Source organism: Triticum urartu, chromosome 2A (genome assembly GCF_056163025.1).
Source record: "Triticum urartu cultivar PI428250 chromosome 2A, HENAU_Tu73, whole genome shotgun sequence".
In the NCBI taxonomy this organism is placed as follows: Eukaryota; Viridiplantae; Streptophyta; class Magnoliopsida; order Poales; family Poaceae; genus Triticum; species Triticum urartu.
Genome location: NC_141874.1, coordinates 767,890,178 through 767,911,043, shown reverse-complemented (window position 1 = coordinate 767,911,043; position 20,866 = coordinate 767,890,178). Strand labels below are relative to the sequence as shown.

The following is a 20,866-nucleotide window of genomic DNA, read 5'->3' as shown; positions in this document are numbered from 1 at the left end:
CTATTTTTTCATACTCTTTTGAGTTTTGTTAGGGTTTGTGCCCTGCTCAGAGAGGCGAGGCGGCGGTGGCTCTCTGCGGATGGAATAAGATTCTCCCCACCTTTTTCCCGTCTCGTTGGTGTTTCTAACATCGTTGGAGGGCGCGTGGAGGTTTGTCTCCAGCAGATCTCGCGGGATTCGGTCGGTGTTTGTCTTCAGTGGATCCACGTGGATCTTGTCTTTGTTCGTCTGTGTTCGTGTGTCTACAGATTGCATCCTTCTGATCTACGCTTCTCTTTATCGGCGGCAGATAATGTTCTGGTGCGCTGGTCCTATAGGGCATTAGCACGACGACTTTCCGACTGTCTACTACAACAAGGTTTGCCCGGCTCCAACGAGGAAGGGGCGAAGATAGCGGCGCGCCTTCGGCTTGCTCTAGTGTTAGTAGTCGTCGCTAGGTGGTCTACGGACCTAGATGTACTTTTTACTTCTGCTGTTCTTTGTACTACCTTGACAGTTGATGAATAGATTGAAAGTTATTCTCGTAAAAAAAAACAGGGTATGTATAGATTGTTGTTTAGGGGAAGAGGGTATGTATGATTTTTTTTTTCATTTTTGAGAAACTAGAGGATTTTTTTTGAAGATTACTAGAGGATAGATTTTTTTTGAGGGCATACTAGAGGATAGATATGATTTGATCGTGTGGACTAGTGTGGAGGTGGGCTGGCTGAGTGGGTCTAGTGGGCTGAGCCTAACCTCTTCTTCTGTTCCCGTTCCACCCCCAAGAGAAAACCAACCTGTGGCACAATTCCTACATCCGCCGCCCACGCCTGCTCTCCGGCCGCCGCCACCGCCGAAACGCTTTCTCTGTCCTCCATCATGTCCCGCTCGTCCTCCCCCCTCTCCACCACTGACGCATCCGTCGCCGGCGTCGTCCAGGTCCAGCCTCCTCCTCCTCCGCGTGAAAGTGAAAGTGAAGCCCCTCCTCTCTTGCCGCAGATTTCAAGGTGAGCTCACTCTCACTCTCCTCTCTACTTTCCCAGAAGAAATTTCTGGTATGTCTAGTCTATATATGGTGATGGTGATGGAGATGGAATGGTTGTGCAATACTTGAATTTTTGCACTGTCCATCCATGGAGAATTGGAGATTAATTGTCTCTATATATGGCAAATTTTAACATGGTCCCTCTTACCATCTTTTTTTACATGTGAGGTAAGAAGGTAAGAGTCAATCAAGCCATTCATTGATGAGATCAACGGCTAAGATCTATTTTATACTCTTACCTCTCATGTGAATAGAGGGGGTAAGAGGGACCATGTTAAAACTGCTCATTTAGTGACTCGTCTATTGATCTGAACCTTGTACGTATATTGATTGACCTTTCTCAAACCCATGCTTGAGAGGCCATCGAATAACGTTAATCTGCAATGGGCCGCCGACCACCTAGTTTTGTCAGCCTTTTTGGCACCACACCAAGGTTTTGGTTACCGAATGAGGCAATTTACCGAGGGGGACTAGTAAATGTGGTTACCACGGTTACCGAGAAATACCGAGAATATTTCAAACGAATTTTATAGTTCAATTTTGAATTCAAATAAATGAATGAACGGACATTCGAACCAGAGACCTCCCAAAACAGGAACTAGGTTGCTACCAACACGTCAGAACCAACTCTCATGACATTAATTAGATCCTATGTACTTTACTATAAATCAAGCGTTTAAATTAAGAAATTCAAAAAAATGATATTTTTTGCTCGGTACGGGGATTTACCGAGGGGCATGGAAATATGCGGTAACCATGGGAAATCTGGAAATTTCGACCGGTAACCAAAACCTTGTACCACACCAAAGTGCCTGATAGCCAGCCATCCTACACTCATAGATACACCTCTGTAGTAGGATGATCTTTGTCATAGCAAATGTGTAATTTTCCTGTTAAGGCAAATATGTGAACAAAAACAGTGCTGCTAAAACTCCACAGCTCAACCTGACGATGGGTTTTGAGATATTGATTAGCTAGCATCTGCATTATATATTTGCCTGCCCCCACCGTATGTAGGGAAAATGGGGACGACTAAACATGAGGTGAGATGATGTTGTCCAGCAATATCAACCACTGGATCACACCTGGACATGGATTGCTGATCCTATACAAAACTCGACCAGTCGTTGTGGTTGGTTACAACGACTAGCAGTAGCATATTAATATGTCATGCTCAGTCAATTCTGCAGGAATCAGTTTTTATAACATGAATGGATCAATCACTTTTGGAAATGTAGTTTGCACAGCTAGCAGTAGCATATTAATATGTCATATATATTGCCATGGAACTCACATGCTGGCACATATGCTTTGCTAGAGTCCCTCTTGAATGCTTATCAACAATAGTGGCAGGCACATTTGTTACAACAAACAATTTGTACTTGTGCACGGCCTGTATATATGTGTGATTCCCAGGGGCTAACCGGCCATGCTGCATGGACAGGATGTGGCTGTTGGAGCTCAAGCTGCAGGAGGAGCGGCTTAACCGCGGGAGGAGAACAGGGTACGGCGGGAGGAGCTCAACCGTGTCCAGCTGCTGCTGGAGGAGACCATGTACTGGAGGAGGAACTCAAGCGCGCTCAGCTGCTGCTGGCGGAGGAGAAGAGGGTGCTGCAGCTCAAGCACGCCCAGCTGCAGGAGGCCAAGCTCAAGTCGGTGAAGGCGCTGGAGTCCGTTACAAGGTCGATAGGCAAGATTAAGTCCTCTGCATTGTCGTTGATTGATTGTGCTTAAACATCACATGGTCCCGTTGACTTTGAGATTCAACCAACAACTAAATAAAATAAAACTAGTAACTGATGAGGCACGGCCCGAGGATGAATGAAGACGGGAAATCAGGTCTTTCTTGGTACCAGCAGGAGTAGATGATCACTATATCCCGACAAGCAAACATGATCACTATATGTATATGCATGTTTCTTTGATTTCAGGCATGGCTTCCATTCTCTGCCGATCTCATATGTATTCTGGGTGTGTTAATGGTAGAGAGTTGTTTATTTTTTTGCGAATAGTTGAGAGAGTTGATATTTGTCCCAATAGGGAGCCTTTGCAGAAGAGTGACTTCTTCGATTTCTTTGAAAATGCTTGACTGCCGTCTGTTCTTCGTTTCAACTCATCAAGCTTTAAAAGTGGCAGTGCCGTATCCTTTTCGAAGATCATAGTCTGCTATTTTTATTTTTCAAGTCAGATTCAGAAGGCGCGAATCAAATTGTCGAGGTACTAGAGGATTACTGCAGACTCGGTCTCACTCGCAAATCACCGTAAACAACTCACAACAGTAAAACCCACGCTATATACAACTACCGTCCTTCTGGAATAGAAGAAATAAAAGCACAAATCACCCCAGAAATAGATAACAATCACACGAACGCCCAGCCCAGCGGCAGGTCTCAAAGTTAAGATGCCAGACTCTGGCTCCGGTTCCTAACTCCTCGCCTGACCCTATTTTTTTTAACAGTTACAACAGCAGGAGAGGCTCCTACTGTTGCTCTATTAAAATGAGTCTCACTTCGGTACAACCCCTTACAAAACATATCTTTATCTTTATCTATTAATAAAGCATGCAATGCTTCTGTCCGTTCACTTGTACCAGCAAGAAAAAAGAAGAGAAAAAGGAAACGTACCCACCCGCACAACCCCTTCCCCCCCTGCCGCACGCTGCCAACCCCCGCCTCGCCGCCTACTCCGCCGGCGCGTCTACCCTATCCCAAGTGCCCCAGGCCACGGCCTTCAACCGCAGCTACCTACAGCTGCAAGCAAATTATCCTGGCAGTTTGTGCTTAAACATCACATGGTCCCGTTGACTTTGAGATTCAACTAACAACTAAATAAAAGTAGTAGGATGAATGAAGATGGGAAACCGGGTCCTTGTTGGTACCAGCAGCAGCAGTAATAGATGAATCAGCATCTTATTCGAAGACACGTAGTGATCTAAAATGTCTTATATATGTTGTTTACAGAGGGAGTATGTTTCTTTGATTTGATATATGGCAAAGCTACTCACATCACCAAACATCAAACGCTGCATTTCCTTGAGCAATGTCTTGTACAACCTCTATTCCAAAATAGACATTTTGGTAGGCTAACAAGAAATAGCCTCGAAAAGTTTGGGCAAACAGGTTGAAGTTGGTCCTCCTGGAGATTATTGTGGAAGCACCTTCTACTCACATTATTGATATCATCCATTCATCCTACTGATTGATATATGCTGCTTTAACAAAGACAAGGCATATGTTCAGATGCATACCAAGTAGTACTGCCATTCTTTCATTTGTTCACCCTACTAATCCACGCATGCTACTTCAGCAAGGATTGTCTATCGCCCACATCCTCCTGGAGTTTCCTACTGACTTTTCATTTCATCAGACAAGGTTACATGGCGGGTAGGGGTTTGTACAGGGATGGTGTGTGGCCTACTAGGCAGCCAGCAGGGGATGACCAGCATTCACCACTCTCCCTATCTCCCTACATTTTACAAGGTTCTATGTTACACAAGGGTTTGTACAAGATTGCACATAAATGGTTCCAACGAGGGCTTAGCCCTATGGACAAGCAACGCGAAGTCTGTTTTAAATCTTCCCCTCCAAGAGGCCGAGGTGGGAGGAATGCCCCTGAACACTTTGTTATTACACTCCTTCCATATACTCCAAGCCGCTATCAAGAATATCTCGAAACCGCTTGTCATTTCTTCTGCTTATCGTTGGGTTCGACAGTCTTACTTATCAAAAAAAGCTATAATTGATCCCCTATACTTGTGGGCCATCAGACCACTCTTCAAGGGTGCATAACCATAAAAGACATTATTCATATAAATAGAACAATCATTATTCTCTGACTTAAATGAATAAGTGTCTCGCAATAAACAAGATCCAGATATAATGTTCATGCTCAATGCGGATACCAAATAACAATTATTGAGGTCTAAAACTAGTCCCGGAGGTAGATGTAGAGGTAGCGTGCAACGGCGATCACATCGACCTTGAAACCATTCCCGATGTGCATCGTCACCTCATCCTTAGCCAATCTTCGTTTATTCCGCAGCTCCTATTTCGAGTTACAAATATGAGCAACCGAACCAGTATCAAATACCCAGGCGCTACTACGAGCATTAGTAAGGAACACATCAATTACATGTATATCAAATATACCTTTGTTCACTTTGCCATCCTTCTTATCCGCCAAATACTTAGGGCAGTTCCGCTTACAATGACCAGTCCCTTTACAGTAGAAGCACTCAGTTTCAAGCTTGGGTCCAGCTTTGGATTTCTTCCCGGGGGTGGCAACATGCTTGCCATTCTTCTTGAATTTCCCTTTCTTTCCCTTGCCCTTTTTCTTGAAACTAGTTGTCTTTTAACCATCAACACTTGATGCTTCTTCTTGATTTCTACCTCTGCGGCCTTAAGCATTGCGAAGAGCTCGGAAATTGTTCTATTCATCCTTTGCATATTGTAGTTCATCATGAAGCCTTTTTAGCTTGGTGGCACTGATTGAAGAACTCTGTCAGTAACACTATCAACTGGAAGATCAACTCCCAGCTGAGTCAAGTGGTTATGATACCCAAACATTTTGAGTATGTGTTCACTAATAGAACCGTTCTCCTCCATCTTGCAGCTATAGAACTTGTTGGAGACTTCATATCTCTCAACCCAGGCATTTTCTTGAAATATTAACTTAACCTCCTGAAACATCTCATATGCTCCATAAAGTTCAAAACGTCTTTGAAGTCGCGGTTCTAAGCCGTAAAGCACGACACACTGAACTATCGAGTAGTCATTAGATCGATCTTGCCAGACATTCACATCATCTACATCAGCTCCTGCAGCAGGCCTGTTACCTAGCCGTGCATCAAGAAAATAATTCTTCTGTGGAGCAATGAGGATAATCCTCAAGTTACGGACACAGTCCGTGTAGTTGCTACCATCATCTTTCAACTTATCTTTCTTTAGGAACGCATTAAAATTCAGGGGAATGATAGCACGTGCCATTGATCTACAACATAGATATGCAAATACTATCAAGACTAAGTTCATGATAAATTAAGTTCAGTTAATCAAATTACTTATGAACTCCCACTTAAATAAACATCCCTCAAATCATCTAAGTGATACGTGATCCAAATCAATTAACCCGTGTCCGATCATCACGTGAGATGGGGTAGTCATCAATAGTGAACATCTATATGTTCATCATATCTGCTATATGACTCACATTCGACCTTTCGGTCTCCAGTGTTCCGAGACCATGTCTGTACATGCTAGGCTCGTCAAGTTTAACCCAAGTATTCTGCATGTGCAAAACTGTCTTACACCCGTTGTATGTGAATGTAGAGTCTATCACACCTGATCATCACATGGTGCTTCGAAACGACGAACTTTAGCAATGGTGCATACTCAAGGAGAACACTTTTATCTTGAAATTTAGTGAAGGGATCATCTTCTAATGCTACAGTCGTTCTAAGCACAATAAGATGCATAAAAGATAAATATCACATGCAATCAAAATATGTGGCATGATATGGCCATCATCATCTTGTGCTTTTGATCTCCATCTCCAAAGCATCGTCATGATCTCCACCGTCACCGGCTCGACACCTTGATCTCCATCGTTGTGTCGTGGTCGTCTTGCCAACTATTGCTAACGCATAGCGATAAAGTAAAGCAAATACATGGCGTTTGCATTTCATACAATAAAGAGACAACCATAAGGCTCCTGCCGGTTGCCAATAACTTACAAAACATGATCATCTCATACAACAACGTATATCACGTACATCATGTCACCATATCACATCACAACATGCCCTGCAAAAACCAGTTAAACGTCCTCTACTTTGTTATTGCAAGTTTTACGTGGCTGCTACGGGATTCTAGGAAGAACCGTTCTTACCTACGGCAAAAACCACAACAGTGATTTATCAAGTTTGTTGTTTTAACCTTCTTGAAGGACCGGCCGCACTCAAATTCGATTCAACTAAAGTAGGAGAAATAGACACCCGGCAGCCACCTTTATGCAAAACTAGTTGCATGTCTGTCGGTGGAACCGGTCTCATGTACGTGGACATGTAAGGTTGGTCTGGGCTGCTTCATCTTACAATATCGCCGAATCAAAATAAGACGTTGGTGGTAAGTAGTATGACTATCACCGCCCACAACTGTTCTACTCGTGCATATCATCTACGCATAGACCTGGCTCGGATGCCACTGTTGGGAAATGTTGCAGGGAAAACAAAAAAATTCTACGCAAACGCAAGATCTATCCATGGAGATGCATAGCAACGAGCGAGGGAGAGTGTGTCTATGTACCCTCGTAGACCGTAAGTGGAAGCATTTCATAACACAGTTGATTTAGTCAAACTTCTTCATGTTCCAACCGATCGAGCACCGAACGTACGGCACCCCTGCGTTCAGCAGACGTTTAGCTCGATGACGTCCTCTGTCTTCTTGATCCAGCAAGACGGTGAGGTAGTGGATGAGTTCCGGCAGCACGACGGCATGGTGACGGTGATGGTGATGCTATCTCCGCAGGGCTTCGCCTAAGCAGTACGAAAATATGATCGAAGGTGTAAACGGTGGACGGGGGTGCCACACAGGGCTAAGACAATGTTGTGTCCTTGTGTGGCGCCCCCTCCCCAGGCAGGACCCTGCCTTGCCCTGCCCCCCCTGCCATATTTCCCCAAAGGGGAAAGGAAGGAGGAGGAGAGGGAAGGAAAGGGGAGACCTAGTCTCCACTTTCCTTCTCCCCTAGGGCCGGCCAGCTATGGGGGCGCACTGGCCCCTTGTGGGCTGGTGTGTTCCCTCACTTGGCCCATAAGGCCCATAACTTTGCCGGGGGGGGGGGGGGTGCTCGGAACACCTTCCGGTGACCCGATAAGTACTCGGTACTACCTGAAACACTTCCGGTGACTAAATACCCTCGTCCTATATATCAATATTTACCTCTCGACCATTTTGAGAGTCCTCGTCATGTCCATGATCTCATCCGGGACTCCGAACAGCATTCGGTCACCAAATCACATAACTCATATAACACTATATCATCAAAGAACGTAAGCGTGCGGACCCTATGGGTTCGAGAACTATGTAGACATGACAGAGACACCTCTCCGGTCAATAACCAATAGTGGAACCTGGATGGCCATATTGGTTCCTACATATTCTACAAAGATCTTTATCGGTCGAACCGTTATGACAACATACGTAATTCCCTTTGTTTGTCGGTATGTTACTTGCCCGAGGTTCGATCGTCGGTATCTTCATACCTAGTTCAATATCATTACCGGCAAGTCTCTTTACTCGTTCTGTAATACATCATCTCGCAACTAACTCCTTAGTCATTTGCTTGCAATCTTATGATGTGTATTACCAAGAGGGCCCAGAGATACCTCTCCGATACTCGGAGTGACAAATCCTAATCTCAATCTATGCCAACTCAACAAACACCTTCGGAGATACCTCTAGAGCATCTTCATGATCACCCAGTTACGTTGTGACGTTTGGTAGCACACAAGGTATTCCTCCATTATCTGGGAGTTGCATAATCTCATAGTCAAAGGAATATGCATTTGACATCAAAAAAGCGATAGCAATAAACTGGACGATCAATATGCTAAGCTAACGGATGGGTCTTGTCCATCACATCATGTGATACCGTTATCAAATGACAACACATGTCTATGGTTAGGAAACCTTAACCATCTTTAATCAATGAGCTAGTCTAGTAGAGGATTACTAGGGACACGGTATTTGTTTATGTATTCACACATGTATTTAATTTTCCGATCAATACAATTCTAGCATAAATAATAAACCTTTATCATGAATAAGGAAAGATAATAATAATCATTTTATTATTGCTTCTAGGGCATATTTCCATCAGGTCCTCGGCAAGCAGGACCCAATCTTCAATAGTTGGTGGGTCCATGGCCCGTCCCATGACTAGTAGGTTGACGTGATGTGCACCCCCTAATACATGACACCGTCAATAGCCCCTGAACTGGTCTGCAAGCCGAGGACATTGATTCTCTTCTCGGAATGGCTTTCATCTTCTTGGTCTTCGACTTCGCAGGCGAGTTCCGTCTTCCACGTCGGCTTCTCGGATCCGAGGTCTTCAAGTCTGCAATTTCTTATGTTGAGGTTGATTCTTATTCTCCGAGGAGTCCATTCGCCCCTCGGCAGTCTCGTGTGTTGGCATTGTACTTTACTCCGGCTAGTAGAGGGAATCTTTTATTCAGGCCTCCTTACGCAAATCGGGTCTGAGGGATCCCTCAACTTAATATGCAAAGGGTCGCTTACGTGGGTTGAACCCTGAAAACTTTATGGTCAAATCAGAAACGCCACCACGCATTATGAAAACGAGCTGTCAGTTATTACTAAGCACATCGTGGCCCAAGGCTATTTCTATTGGCATGTCTCATCAATAAAGGGCTCATGCCCCTGATTTTCAACCATATCATTAACGAAAATGCTTTAATCCATGTGCCCATATGGTGCATGATCTACAGGGAACTAGCGATTTCCACGGTGTGGTGTGGTGCCCCTTGGTCTTTTACTAACCTATAAAGAGGGAAATGGTAAATCTAATTTACCCACGCTCTCATTCTTGCTTCCATCACCCAAGCTCCTGTCAGCTCAAGCGCTTGAGAGATTTGCTTTGTGCTTTCCCGACTTCCCCTCTCCACCGCGAGAAAGATGGCCTGCAAGGGGAAGGGTACTGCTGCTCCGTTGTCCGAGGCCGCCAGCAAGGGGGTTGGTTTCCCTCCAATGTCATCGTGAGCACCATCACCGAGCTCTAGGCCGACGGATAGATCCTAGCCACGGCTAAATGTGGATGTCCCACGGGCTTGACTTCCACCATCTCGCCCAAATTTTATACATCACATCGCCACCTTCATAACCTTCGAAGGAGGTGGTGTGTATCTAGACTGACGGTGGACCGTGCATATCATTGGTATGACAAGAGTCTGCGTGAGTTTTGTACCCAAGATGCGATACTCTAATCTAGACTGACGGTGGCCCGTCGGTCAGGAAGCCTGGTGTTAGGCCGGTCTCAGGACCCCGGGGGCCTGGCGACAACACATCTCCAGGAGCCGGCCAAGGGGCCTGACAGGGCACAAGGTAATCATCTTGGCATGCAAGACAAGAAGCCCTCAACGCAAGGGCGGTTAGGGACCTTGTAAACCCTAGTGGTTGTCCCCTATATAAGGTGAGGCTAGGGGTAGCCATTATCATCTATCCCGTAGACCATACTATCGGTAGCCATATTCACCATCATCTTGTAACCCCCTCGGCCGAGGTGTTCCCACATCAATACAAACACAAAGCAGGGCATAAGTTGCTACCTCACCATGACGGCCCGAACCTTGGCAACCCCCTTGTGCGAACTTTCTTCTGATACTTCTGGCCACAATCACCACCCAACCGAGGGTACTGGTTGTTTCCCGTATCGTCAGTAGTGGCGGCGACGATGACGATAGAGGCGTGCCTAGGTTTCTCAAGAGCAACGACCCACCGTTTTTTTCCGAGCAGACTCAAGTGCTACGTATCGACAATGACTCGAGATGTAAATTTTCCCTGCTTTGTGTGACGGCTAGGCCCAACTAACAAGAGTGTTCCGAAATTTCCACTAGAGTAGGTACTGTTTAGCCCATTTAGCCCAATTAGCGAGAAAACATGGGATAAGACATAAGGCAACCATCCAAGTGGCAAAACCGATCGGGTTCTGGCGACGGAAACGGCTTACAGCATGAAAGGGTTAGGATAGGCCCAGTTTCTTTGTCCTAAATTGCCACCGTCTGAATATATAAGAAAAAAGGGTTGAAATATATTTGCACCTATTCATACGACATGAATGTAAATGTGATTTTTTTAAAAGCCATAAATCTTGGTGCGTTCTGGATAGAGGTGGATAACAGATTGGTCATTTCCCTTGCTAGCCAGTAGCCAGAGTTGTGGTCTCTCTCTTTGGCCCAGTTCTTTTAACCGATTCTCCCAGAATTTGAGAATCGACTTTCACCCAGCTTTTTCAAGACTTGAACCCATATTTTCTTTTTACAATCCTAGATAGTTAGGATATAAATAATTAGGATTGTAAAAAAAAGTGGGTTCAAGAATTTGAGAGAAGCTAGGTGAAGGATTGATTCTGAAGATTCTAAGCTAATCGTACTAGGGAGGAGTCTCCCTCTTCTTGGTGGAGAGAGAGAGACCAAGAAGTAGAAGAAGGGGATGGCGACGGCGCCGCCGCGTCTGCTGCGGGGCCTCATCGCGCCGCTGTCGCTGTCGCTGGCTGCCGTGCCACCAGCAGCTGCTGACCTCCGCCGCCCTCCTGCACCGCTGGTGGCTGGCGCGCCTCCGCTGCTCCGACGGATTCAAGCTCTTCCTCGTCTCCGCCGCCCTCGCCGAGGTCCGCTACGTCGCCTCCGCGTCCATGGCGCCCACCCTCCGCCCAGGCGACCGCGCCGTCGCAGAGAAAGTAGCTTCCTTTTCTTTTCTTTTATTTTCCCCCTCTGCCTCTGCTAGATAGATAGATAGATAGATAGATAGATAGATAGATAGATAGATCTCTTCCATTCTGCTTGCCTGCCTTGGATCTGCCACGATTGGACGATTGATTACTTAGCTAGCCAATCAAAGAATGAAATGGGGAATGAATGATTTGATTTTGATTTTGCTCAGGTGAGCTACATGTTCCGGCGGCCCTCTGTGGGCGACATCGTCTTCTTCAGGGTGCCCACCGCCCTGCAGGTACATTGCTCTGCTTCTTCTCTTCTTCCATTCCATTTTTACTCCTACTTGTCAGTCAATCTGATGCTGCATTTTTACTGCAGAACTGCGGCATAAATAAAGATGTCGTGTTTATTAAGAGATTTCATCCAGGTAATCATCAACCAAATCTTCCTCAACTTACTATTATCACACATTCATCCATTTACTCATTCATTCTGCTCACTGACTGAAATATGATGCTTTGCCCCACCTTATTACTGATTGATGCATGCTGCTTCAACAAACACAACACATATATATCTTCAGATGCATACTTACTACTAGTAGTGTCATCTGTTCACGCTGCTCTGCTGATTCACATATGTAGGCTGCTTCAGCAAATGCCAAATACGTATATGTCAAGATGCATTGTACTGTACATTCTTACCGAACCCGGATGCCAATATTGTACTTACGCACACACATTTTTACAGGTCCGCCAAGGCCAGCTTATTGTTAACGGTGTTGCACAGAACGAACACTATACCGCACCCCATGCGTCGTCGTACACGATGGAAGCCATGGTTTGTTCGTTGCATCTCTTTCTATTACCCTGCTGAGTGAGCATTGTCTCCTTGAACAACATTGAGGAGTTGCTATTGCCAGGTCCAGAGATCACTTGTATGCCCATTACTACTACACAAACAAATGCAATACTATACTACTACTGCTACTGCTACTGCAAGAGGAGGACCAAAAGTGGCATGGCTGCTCCGTGTTGTTGACTTCCTGAGTACCCCCATTATTCTTTCCAAATGGAATGACGGGTCTCACTCTCAGATGGTGGATGATCTCTCCCTCCAATCCTCCCTATTCTCACTGTCTGCTCAATTCTATTACCGAATCCATCTGCTACTAAGACTGTCCATCATCCTGCAGCGCCTCCCTGAAGGCCATGTATTCGTCATGGGTGCCTGGTAACACAACACATCCACTCCCATGCTTTATCTTTCTGTACAGTGTATTATAACTGATCACTCATGTCCAGGCTATCTTTGATTGAAAACTTGCAACTGCTGCGAAATTCTCGTGCTAGTCATCTCAAGTCATTATACTAGATTGCCCAAAGGTTTATTTATTTATAGCTGTACTGTCAAGGTGTTGACTGTAAATAAGAGGTGGGATTTATGTGTTGTCAGTTTCGTGTGATAACTTCAGAGTGGGAATGCACATATGTTGCTGCAATGCGTTTCAGTTGTTTTATGTTGGCTATGGCTGTTGAGGAAATCTTGTGCTCGGTCATATTGCATCCATGCTTTGAACTAGATCCAGTATCAGTATGGTTGCAGATTGAATTGTTGAACTGCTATGATTGTCATTTGATCTGTAATGGCATAAGAGTAGAATGCACCAAGGATTCACTCTGTTCAAGTTGCTTTATTACTACTATGGTTGTATGGTTATTTAGGAACGTCATATTAAACATCCATTCTTTTGACTGGATCCAGTATCCAGTATTATTGCTTATTAATTGCCGTGATGAACATTCAATCTGTAATCTTTTTTTGAGCAGTCAACTCATTTTTGTATTAATAATAAAAGACAGCGGGTCCAGTCACAAGAGTAGAGTGTCCTTATATGTCTGTAGTTGCTCCATGGAATTTCTGGTTACAGACTTTCAGTTGGTTTTTCTCTAAATTTTTCAGCAACTAGTACTGATCATTGTGATGCTTGTGGTGACAGGGGACCTCTTCCCATCAGCAACATTTCTTGGAAGATACATGATGTCCTTCACAAGGTCGTCCGTCCCTCCAATAGCCAAGGTGAAGGGCTTCGATGACCACCAGCGTTGCCGAACAACCCTCTGATGCCACTCGATATGATGTTATCGAGCTATGTTGGGCCTCAAGCCCTTTCTAGTAGTATGTAGATCCACGAGACCTTCCTATGCAGTGTGATGTGGAAAGCGCTGTCTGTGTGGTACCTGGGAAGAACTACGTAGTCACTCACCCTTGGGCTGCTGTCAGGTGTTAGTTAAGCCTGCTACAACTTGTTGCAAAATGTGCCTAAAGGAGGTTACACCTTCTAGTAAACTGTAGCTGTCTGAATCTTACCGGTAATGTTTTATTATGTACCGCGTGCTTGACATTCACAAGTTTGCAATGTATCATTGTGATGGTTCCTTGCTGCCTGTAGATAAATCTGTGCTGTATGTTTTCTCTTGTGTATGTAGTTGATGTAGTATTGAATAATGGTTGATAATACAGGTTTTGTTCCGATATCAATTTTCTACACTGTATTCTTTTTAGCTCTTTTCTTCTTGAATTAAGTAAAACATACTAATAATGAATTAAAAGAAGAAAACCAGGCTTTGTTGTGATTTTTTTTTCAAACAAAAAACTGAGACTACACCATAATATTATGAATATTTGCAGTAAAAAAACATTATGAATATTTTGCTGACATTTTTAAGTTTACCTTCACTATCATATTGGAAGAAACCATCTCAACAGCCAAGTAAACCGTGTTAAAATTTCAGCACTCTGCTTGATAACCCATCCATTCATTATACAGAACAACTTCCACTCCGGTGCTAAGCTAACAACCTACTACTTAGATACCTTGGGGCTCAGCCACAACATACGGAACAGCCGAGATACAACGCACACGAGACAGTTTTGATTACAAGCTTGCTCCTGAGCCCTAACTCGGTGAAAATCGATGGTCAGCGCGGCTCACCGGGCATCAATGCAGTGATCGGAACGAATCCGACGATCTGAGAGGAACCCCTTCGCTATACTCATCTGTCTGCTTGAAGGACCGCGCCGATGAAATGGTTGGAAGACGGAACGAAGAAGAGTTGGATAGCCCTGCAGTGGCACATAGCAGATAACTTGGTTTCAGAGCATGCCACCAACTAAGAAACATGAAAAATGTCAGTTTGGAGAAAAAACTCCTAGTACCGTCAGCCATGTCTTTTGTTTTGTGAAGCAGAAATGTCCCCGAGAAGATTGTGACGAAGCCGCACATCTCCGTCACGATTTGTGTCGGATTTTGCCGGTCCCAGTCCTACATGTAGATATAAAATGAAATGAGATGTTCTGACTACAAGCATTTCTAGGTAGACAGTATGGCTAGAATTTCTTGAAAGATACTGCTTGAATGAAATGCCATGGAAGACACAAGACAGGAAGAAGCAGAATAACAGCTCAAGCAATAGAATCTTCATACCTTGAACATAATCACACTAGCCAAGATGGTTAAAGATGTGAACATCGTGTAATATATGGGAGATACAACTGCTGTATTAAATGTGTCAAGGGCCTGCAATTTATTCAGGGAGCAAATCAGTTGTCATCTTATTAAAAATAAATACCAATTGCTTGGTTAGGGAAGTAATGCCATTTGATATTAGTGAACTTTAGCTAAGAATTATGAAGCGGCATTCCTTTCCGCTTACACAATGACACCATCATGTCTCAGCAACAAGCATGGTTTTACCAACGGAACAAGATCTACTGGATATTCTAAACAGTTACTGCTCTAAGAATACTGATGGCTTAAATGGGGTGAAAATAATAGCAACCATATGCCATTTTTCCTTGGTTTATATCTTGTATAGTTTTAGAACTCCAATCACCCTCGTATTATGCTGACATGCTAGGCCATGTACGGGTGATGCAGAGAGAGGAGATCAAGTTGGTATATACCTTGTTCAAGTAATTCATTTGAGTAATGATGCATGAGATGACAACCATAGTAAAAGCCCATGTCTGGGGATATATGAGTTGGTTTGTTCCGGAAAAGGTGAGCTTCAAAGCTATCCCAAGAGCTTTCACACTCATGACCTGCACAGGTCAACGAACGCGTTCACACAATATACGACTAGAGAACGATATATATACAAGGATATAAAACTAGAGACAACAACATACCGAGATGGAACCTACGAGAGAGCAAACACCAATGTACACCATGACATGGGTTTGGCCATAAAGTGGAACAAACTTGAACACAAGCACAGCGACAATAGCAAGTACTACGGCCACATAACACATGAAGGCTGAAAAACAACATGAGTCGGTTAGCACTCACTGTTAATCACGGTGAAGTTGATAAAGCACGGTAAGTCACACTGGAAGGAACATTCAGAAATTGGCAGATGCAAACAATGTATACCTGGTTCAGTGGCCAGATCCCAAACTTCTGTCACCGACTCAATTTGACGCTCTTGCGGGGCATGGAGGACAATGGTGGTGGATCCCACGACACATAGGACGCATCCGAGAATGCCGAATATGTGCAGCTTCTCACGCAGCATTACATGTGCAAGTACAGCGCTGCAGTACAGATAAATGATGAAACCAGTAAGAATCTCATGAGGTGAGAGGAAACACAGGAGGGAAGGATAGTGCAACCCAAAAGGCTTGCCTGATGATTATGCTGAGAGCACCAAGAGGAGTAACCAAAATGGCTGGCGCAAAGGCATAAGCCACGAAATTCGCAACTTCCCCAACAACCACTGCAAAGGAATTTAGAAATGTACAAGGTACAGGATAAGTTGAGATACCTATATAGAGAAATAAAATACAGTACGTACAAGATAGAGAAGAGTGGTTGCTTACTTGTTATCATGCCAACCCACCAAAGAGGCTCATATAAATAAGAATAGCCACCAACCCCTGTGATAGATAACATGGAGCATCAGTAGTTGAGTACAGTTAGTTATACACATGAAGCACAAGACTTAAGATATGACACATGGTCACGGATTAGCTTAGGATATAACAGTAACAGTTTGGGGGCATCCACAAGTTTTGTTTTTGTTCAGAGAGCTTCACCGAGCAGCGAGCAGAGTAAGCAATCGTGCAGCAGGAAGATCGCAAACCCAATTCTGAGCATTTGATTGATGCATCAGTGTGGCGCGACGCCTAGTGCGATGATAAACATTGGAAGGACACAGAATGACATAATAAAATAGAAGTCTAAACTGCGGTCGACACGCCATATAATACATTCAGTGCAATCAGACAGTAAGTTGTAACTCCATTTCTGAATATAAAGCGAGATAGGCATGAGGCAGGTGAAATGGGGATGACATTTTTGTGCAGAGGATAGGGTGGTCCGTCTGTGGTGAATCCGGGGGAAAAAGAAGTGATTTTTCAACCCGAATTGCGCCTCGCCACCGGAGCGGAAGGGGGAAGGGGGAAGGGGGAGTTACCGGCCCTGACGCCGCCGGAGGAGGAGGCGGCCTTCTTGAGGCCCTTCTTCTTGATGATGAAGCTGGCGCCGATGAAGAGGCTGGAGGAGATGGCCAGCACCAGCCCCTTGATGTTGTCTGACGACATGCCCGTGTACCACCTCCCGCCCCCCGACGCTGACCCCCCGTCGCCGGCGCCGGCCGAGGCGCCGTCCATGCCGAGCCCTAACGCCGCAACGACAAGGAGTAGCGAGGGCGCGTCGGCCTCATGCGGCGCGAGATCGGCGGCGGCGTGCTTCTCTCCAGGAGCAGAGCAGAGCAGCCGCGGCGGGGCGGGGCGGGGGGTGGTGGCGCGGCGAGGGTTGCTCGTTGGTCGCTGCCCAATTTCTCTTCCTTTTTTTTGCTTCACTCGGAGCAGAATTATTCATTCTAGCACCGGCACCAGCACCAGCACATGTGTGTGTGTTCAGCCCTGTCAGTAATTTTCTTACTGATATTTGTGTTTTTCATTCATCTGTGAAAGTGATTATCTTTTAAATTTTTCGCACACAGTACATATACAAACGCTCATCCATTCACCCTATAAACACACACACACACTCTATTCCTACGAGCACCTTAACTAGTTCATCTAGTGACATGAAAATATAGCAGAAATGAATCTCACCTTTTTTCCCAGAGGTGACCCTGAATTATCGAACCCACAAAAGGCCGGCGTCCTTTAAGCTAGGGCCTTAAACAGATTTTTGCTAGAGAATTAAATTTCAGCTTTGAACGGATCGATAGTAAATCAAGTTGACGTTGAAAACACTTATAATCAAAATAGGCATGTGGATGAGGACTTATGCTTTAACCATATCTTTGAGATGTGCTTGCTACGTATCGAATTGGGGGATGGGTCCAAATTACGTCTTGACCAGCACGCATCTTGCATCAAGAGTCATTTCTCCAACCGAAGGTCCTGTCCGTCGTGTGGGGTTGCCTCCGTAATTAAGATATCAATCACTAGTACAAAACCCCCCTCTTTAGCAGCGTTCTGAAGTGCCCAATAGCAGCATCTGGGCGAGTGTAACATCCCAAAAATTTCCAAAATTTGGAATGTTAACTATAAGATATTACTGATTGACTTGTTGTGATTTTTAGGGGAAACTAATTTTTTTGAGTTCCTGTTTTAAAATTTTCAAACCAAGTTATAAAAGTTGGATAATATGTTATTGAATAAAGAAAACTATGGTTGGAGAATTTATTCAACAATTGAAAGGGTGTTCATTTTTTATTCTTTTGAAATATTCTGAGACCACATTCAAACACTACTCCAGAAATGCTTAGCAGTGGCGGTCGCAAAAAGGCCACGAGTGGCGGGCTAGGCTCCCAGGGTTGCCCGCCGCGGAGCTCCCGCCACTGCTATAACCGCATCAATGGAGGGCACCCGCCCACCACTGGCAGAGTCTGTAGTGGCAGGCGCACGTCCCTGTCGACCAGTGGTTAAAGTTAAAGCAGTGGCAGTCTTGTTTCAGTGCCCGCCACTGAAAGCATTGTGATGCAAATTAAAAACTCCGTAGTCACGGCAGCATATTTGCTGCCATGGCTGCATGTTGCATGTCATACTTGGCAATACGCTGTGATAAGAAAATACGATACATATTGCATCATACGCTAACCACTAGCTATTTGTTATCAAGCAATAATAAGTACAACATAAAGCAATAAACATATATATGTTCAACAACTCTCTAACAAAATAAGTGCATATATCATATATGTTCAATAAAGAGCTATAGCTAGTCCCAGAAAGCAGTACATATATGTAAGATATCCTGGTCACCACCGAAAGTATGTACTACAGTGATTGTTAGACATCGTACCACAGATAGATTTTGTTTCCTCCCTCATGACCCTCGTCAAATTCATGAAGAAAAAGTAAGAACAACTTCCCAGCGTGCATCGCGAATTTTGTGCCAATGTCAATCCAATTTTGACCATGAAAATACGTTTTCCCTCCCTAGTTCATGAGAGTGAGGGTCAAGGGAATGCCATTTTTTAATAGCATCATGTTGAACTGAATCGTCCAGTCCTTATCAATGGCCAGGTTGGCCATATGCATGAACTTCTCCCTTCGTCAACAAGGGATACGTTGAGTATGATAAAAATAAAACAAAAATAAGACAATTGTGGGCGCAACATTACCAAACCACAAGCTATAACACTTACTAAAGGGAACATACCACCCACTCCATAGAGTCCTCGTGAAGATCAACACATATCTCATTGCAAGTTAGGTGAACTTTGAAACATGCGCCTACCCTCCTGTCGCCACAGAAGTGGCATCCTTCGTTCATTTCCTGTGCTCATGTTTTGGAATAAATATGCATGTGAATATTGATACCGAGAAGACATGGATATATAGAATAAAAGGCTACCAATTATGTAAATATATTAAACATCAACCAATATTAAAGGCTATGGGTGGACAGAAAAATTATGCATTAATTACTTATGCTAAAAAATGAAACATTGAGTGTATGAAATCTCACAAAACAAAAAGTAATCAACGTTTCATGATATTTTCTACACTCTTTTGAAGCCCTGTATTGTTGGAGCACTCCAAATAAATATGCATGTGAATATTGATACCGAGAAGACATGGATATATAGAATAAAAGGCTACCAATCATGTAAATATATTAAACATCAACCAATATTAAAGGCTATGGATGGACATAAAAATTGGGCATGACTTATGCTAAAAATGAAATATTGAGTATATGAAATATCACAAAACGGAAATTAATCAACGTTTCATGATATTTTCTACACTCTTTTGAAGCCCTGTATTGTTGCAGCACTCCAAATAAATATGTATGTGAATATTGATACAGATAAGAAAGGCTACCAATTATGAATAAATATATTAAACATCAACAAATATTAAAGGGTATGGATGGACAGAAAAATTGGGCATGACCTATGCTAAAAAAATGAAACATTGAGTGTATGAAATCTCACGAAACAGAAATTAATCGACGTTTCATGATATTTTCTACACTCTTTTGAAGCCTTGTATTGTTGGAGCACTCTAAATAAATATGTATGTGAATATTGATATGAATAAGACAAGGACAGATTAAAAGGCTACCAGTTATGTGAATCAAATCTACTATTGTGAGTCTGTACTAATGTGAATCTATAAATGTGTGAATCATATCTACTAATGTGAAGATCTACTAATGTGAGTCTGTACTAATGTGAATCTATAAATGTGTGAATCAAATCTACTAATGTGAAGATCTATTAATGTGAGTCTGTACTAATGTGAATCTATAAATGTGTGAATCAAATCTTCTAATACGAAGATCTACTAATTTGAGTCTGTACTAATGTGAATCTATAAATGTGTGAATCAAATCTACTAATGTGAGTCTATAATAATGTGAAGATCTAATAATGTGAATCTAAACACTAACATTCACATTTATAATCTATAAATATGTTTATCTATGCATGTATAGAATTTATAAATAGTAACATTCATCTACATACGTGAATCTATTACTAAGTAATATTCAACTACAATGTATACACAGTAGTTACCCATGCACTACTTGAGCGCGAGGCAGAGAAGGAATTGGTAGTGGCGACGGAGTTGGAGGAGTCAGCTGGCGGCGGTGGTGTCATGCCCCCGCTGCTGGTTGAGGAAGCCATGGAGACTAGGTGCCGACGACAGAGTAGGCCCGATGACTAGGGTCCACCAGCGACAAGGGGGGCACGAGAGAGGAGTACCCCGACAAACGAGGGGGTCGCGGTAGAGAAGGGAAGCAGGAGTTTAGGGGCGCGGCGACGAGGGCAGACGCACCGTAGGAGGATGGTCGCGCCGGCAAAGGGGCACGGCGGAGGAGGCGCGCAGTGATGAGTGCAGACGCGGCGGCAGAGGAGCTGCGCAGG

The 20,866-nt window shown here is 44.0% G+C and overlaps 2 protein-coding genes across 2 annotated transcripts; one reads left to right on the top strand and one right to left on the bottom strand.

Moving 5' to 3' along the window:
- The first annotated feature begins 10,928 nt into the window (after positions 1–10,928).
- On the top strand, positions 10,929–14,030 carry LOC125540454 (putative thylakoidal processing peptidase 2, chloroplastic). The gene is given in 7 exon segments (XM_087545637.1): positions 10,929–11,300; positions 11,302–11,491; positions 11,695–11,763; positions 11,847–11,895; positions 12,219–12,308; positions 12,391–12,701; positions 13,468–14,030. Coding segments are annotated over 5 exon segments (390 nt in total). The 5' UTR covers positions 10,929–11,244; the 3' UTR covers positions 12,245–12,308; positions 12,391–12,701; positions 13,468–14,030.
- Positions 14,031–14,230: 200 nt separating this feature from the next.
- Positions 14,231–17,345, bottom strand: LOC125540453 (putative magnesium transporter NIPA4). Its single transcript, XM_048704074.2, has 9 exons — positions 16,946–17,345; positions 16,350–16,406; positions 16,156–16,246; positions 15,904–16,064; positions 15,660–15,787; positions 15,435–15,572; positions 14,956–15,048; positions 14,688–14,793; positions 14,231–14,594 (listed from the first exon to the last, which is right to left on the bottom strand). Exons 1-9 carry the CDS (start codon positions 17,139–17,141, stop codon positions 14,470–14,472), a joined length of 1,095 nt encoding a protein of 364 aa, XP_048560031.2. The 5' UTR covers positions 17,142–17,345; the 3' UTR covers positions 14,231–14,469.
- Positions 17,346–20,866: the final 3,521 nt, after the last annotated feature.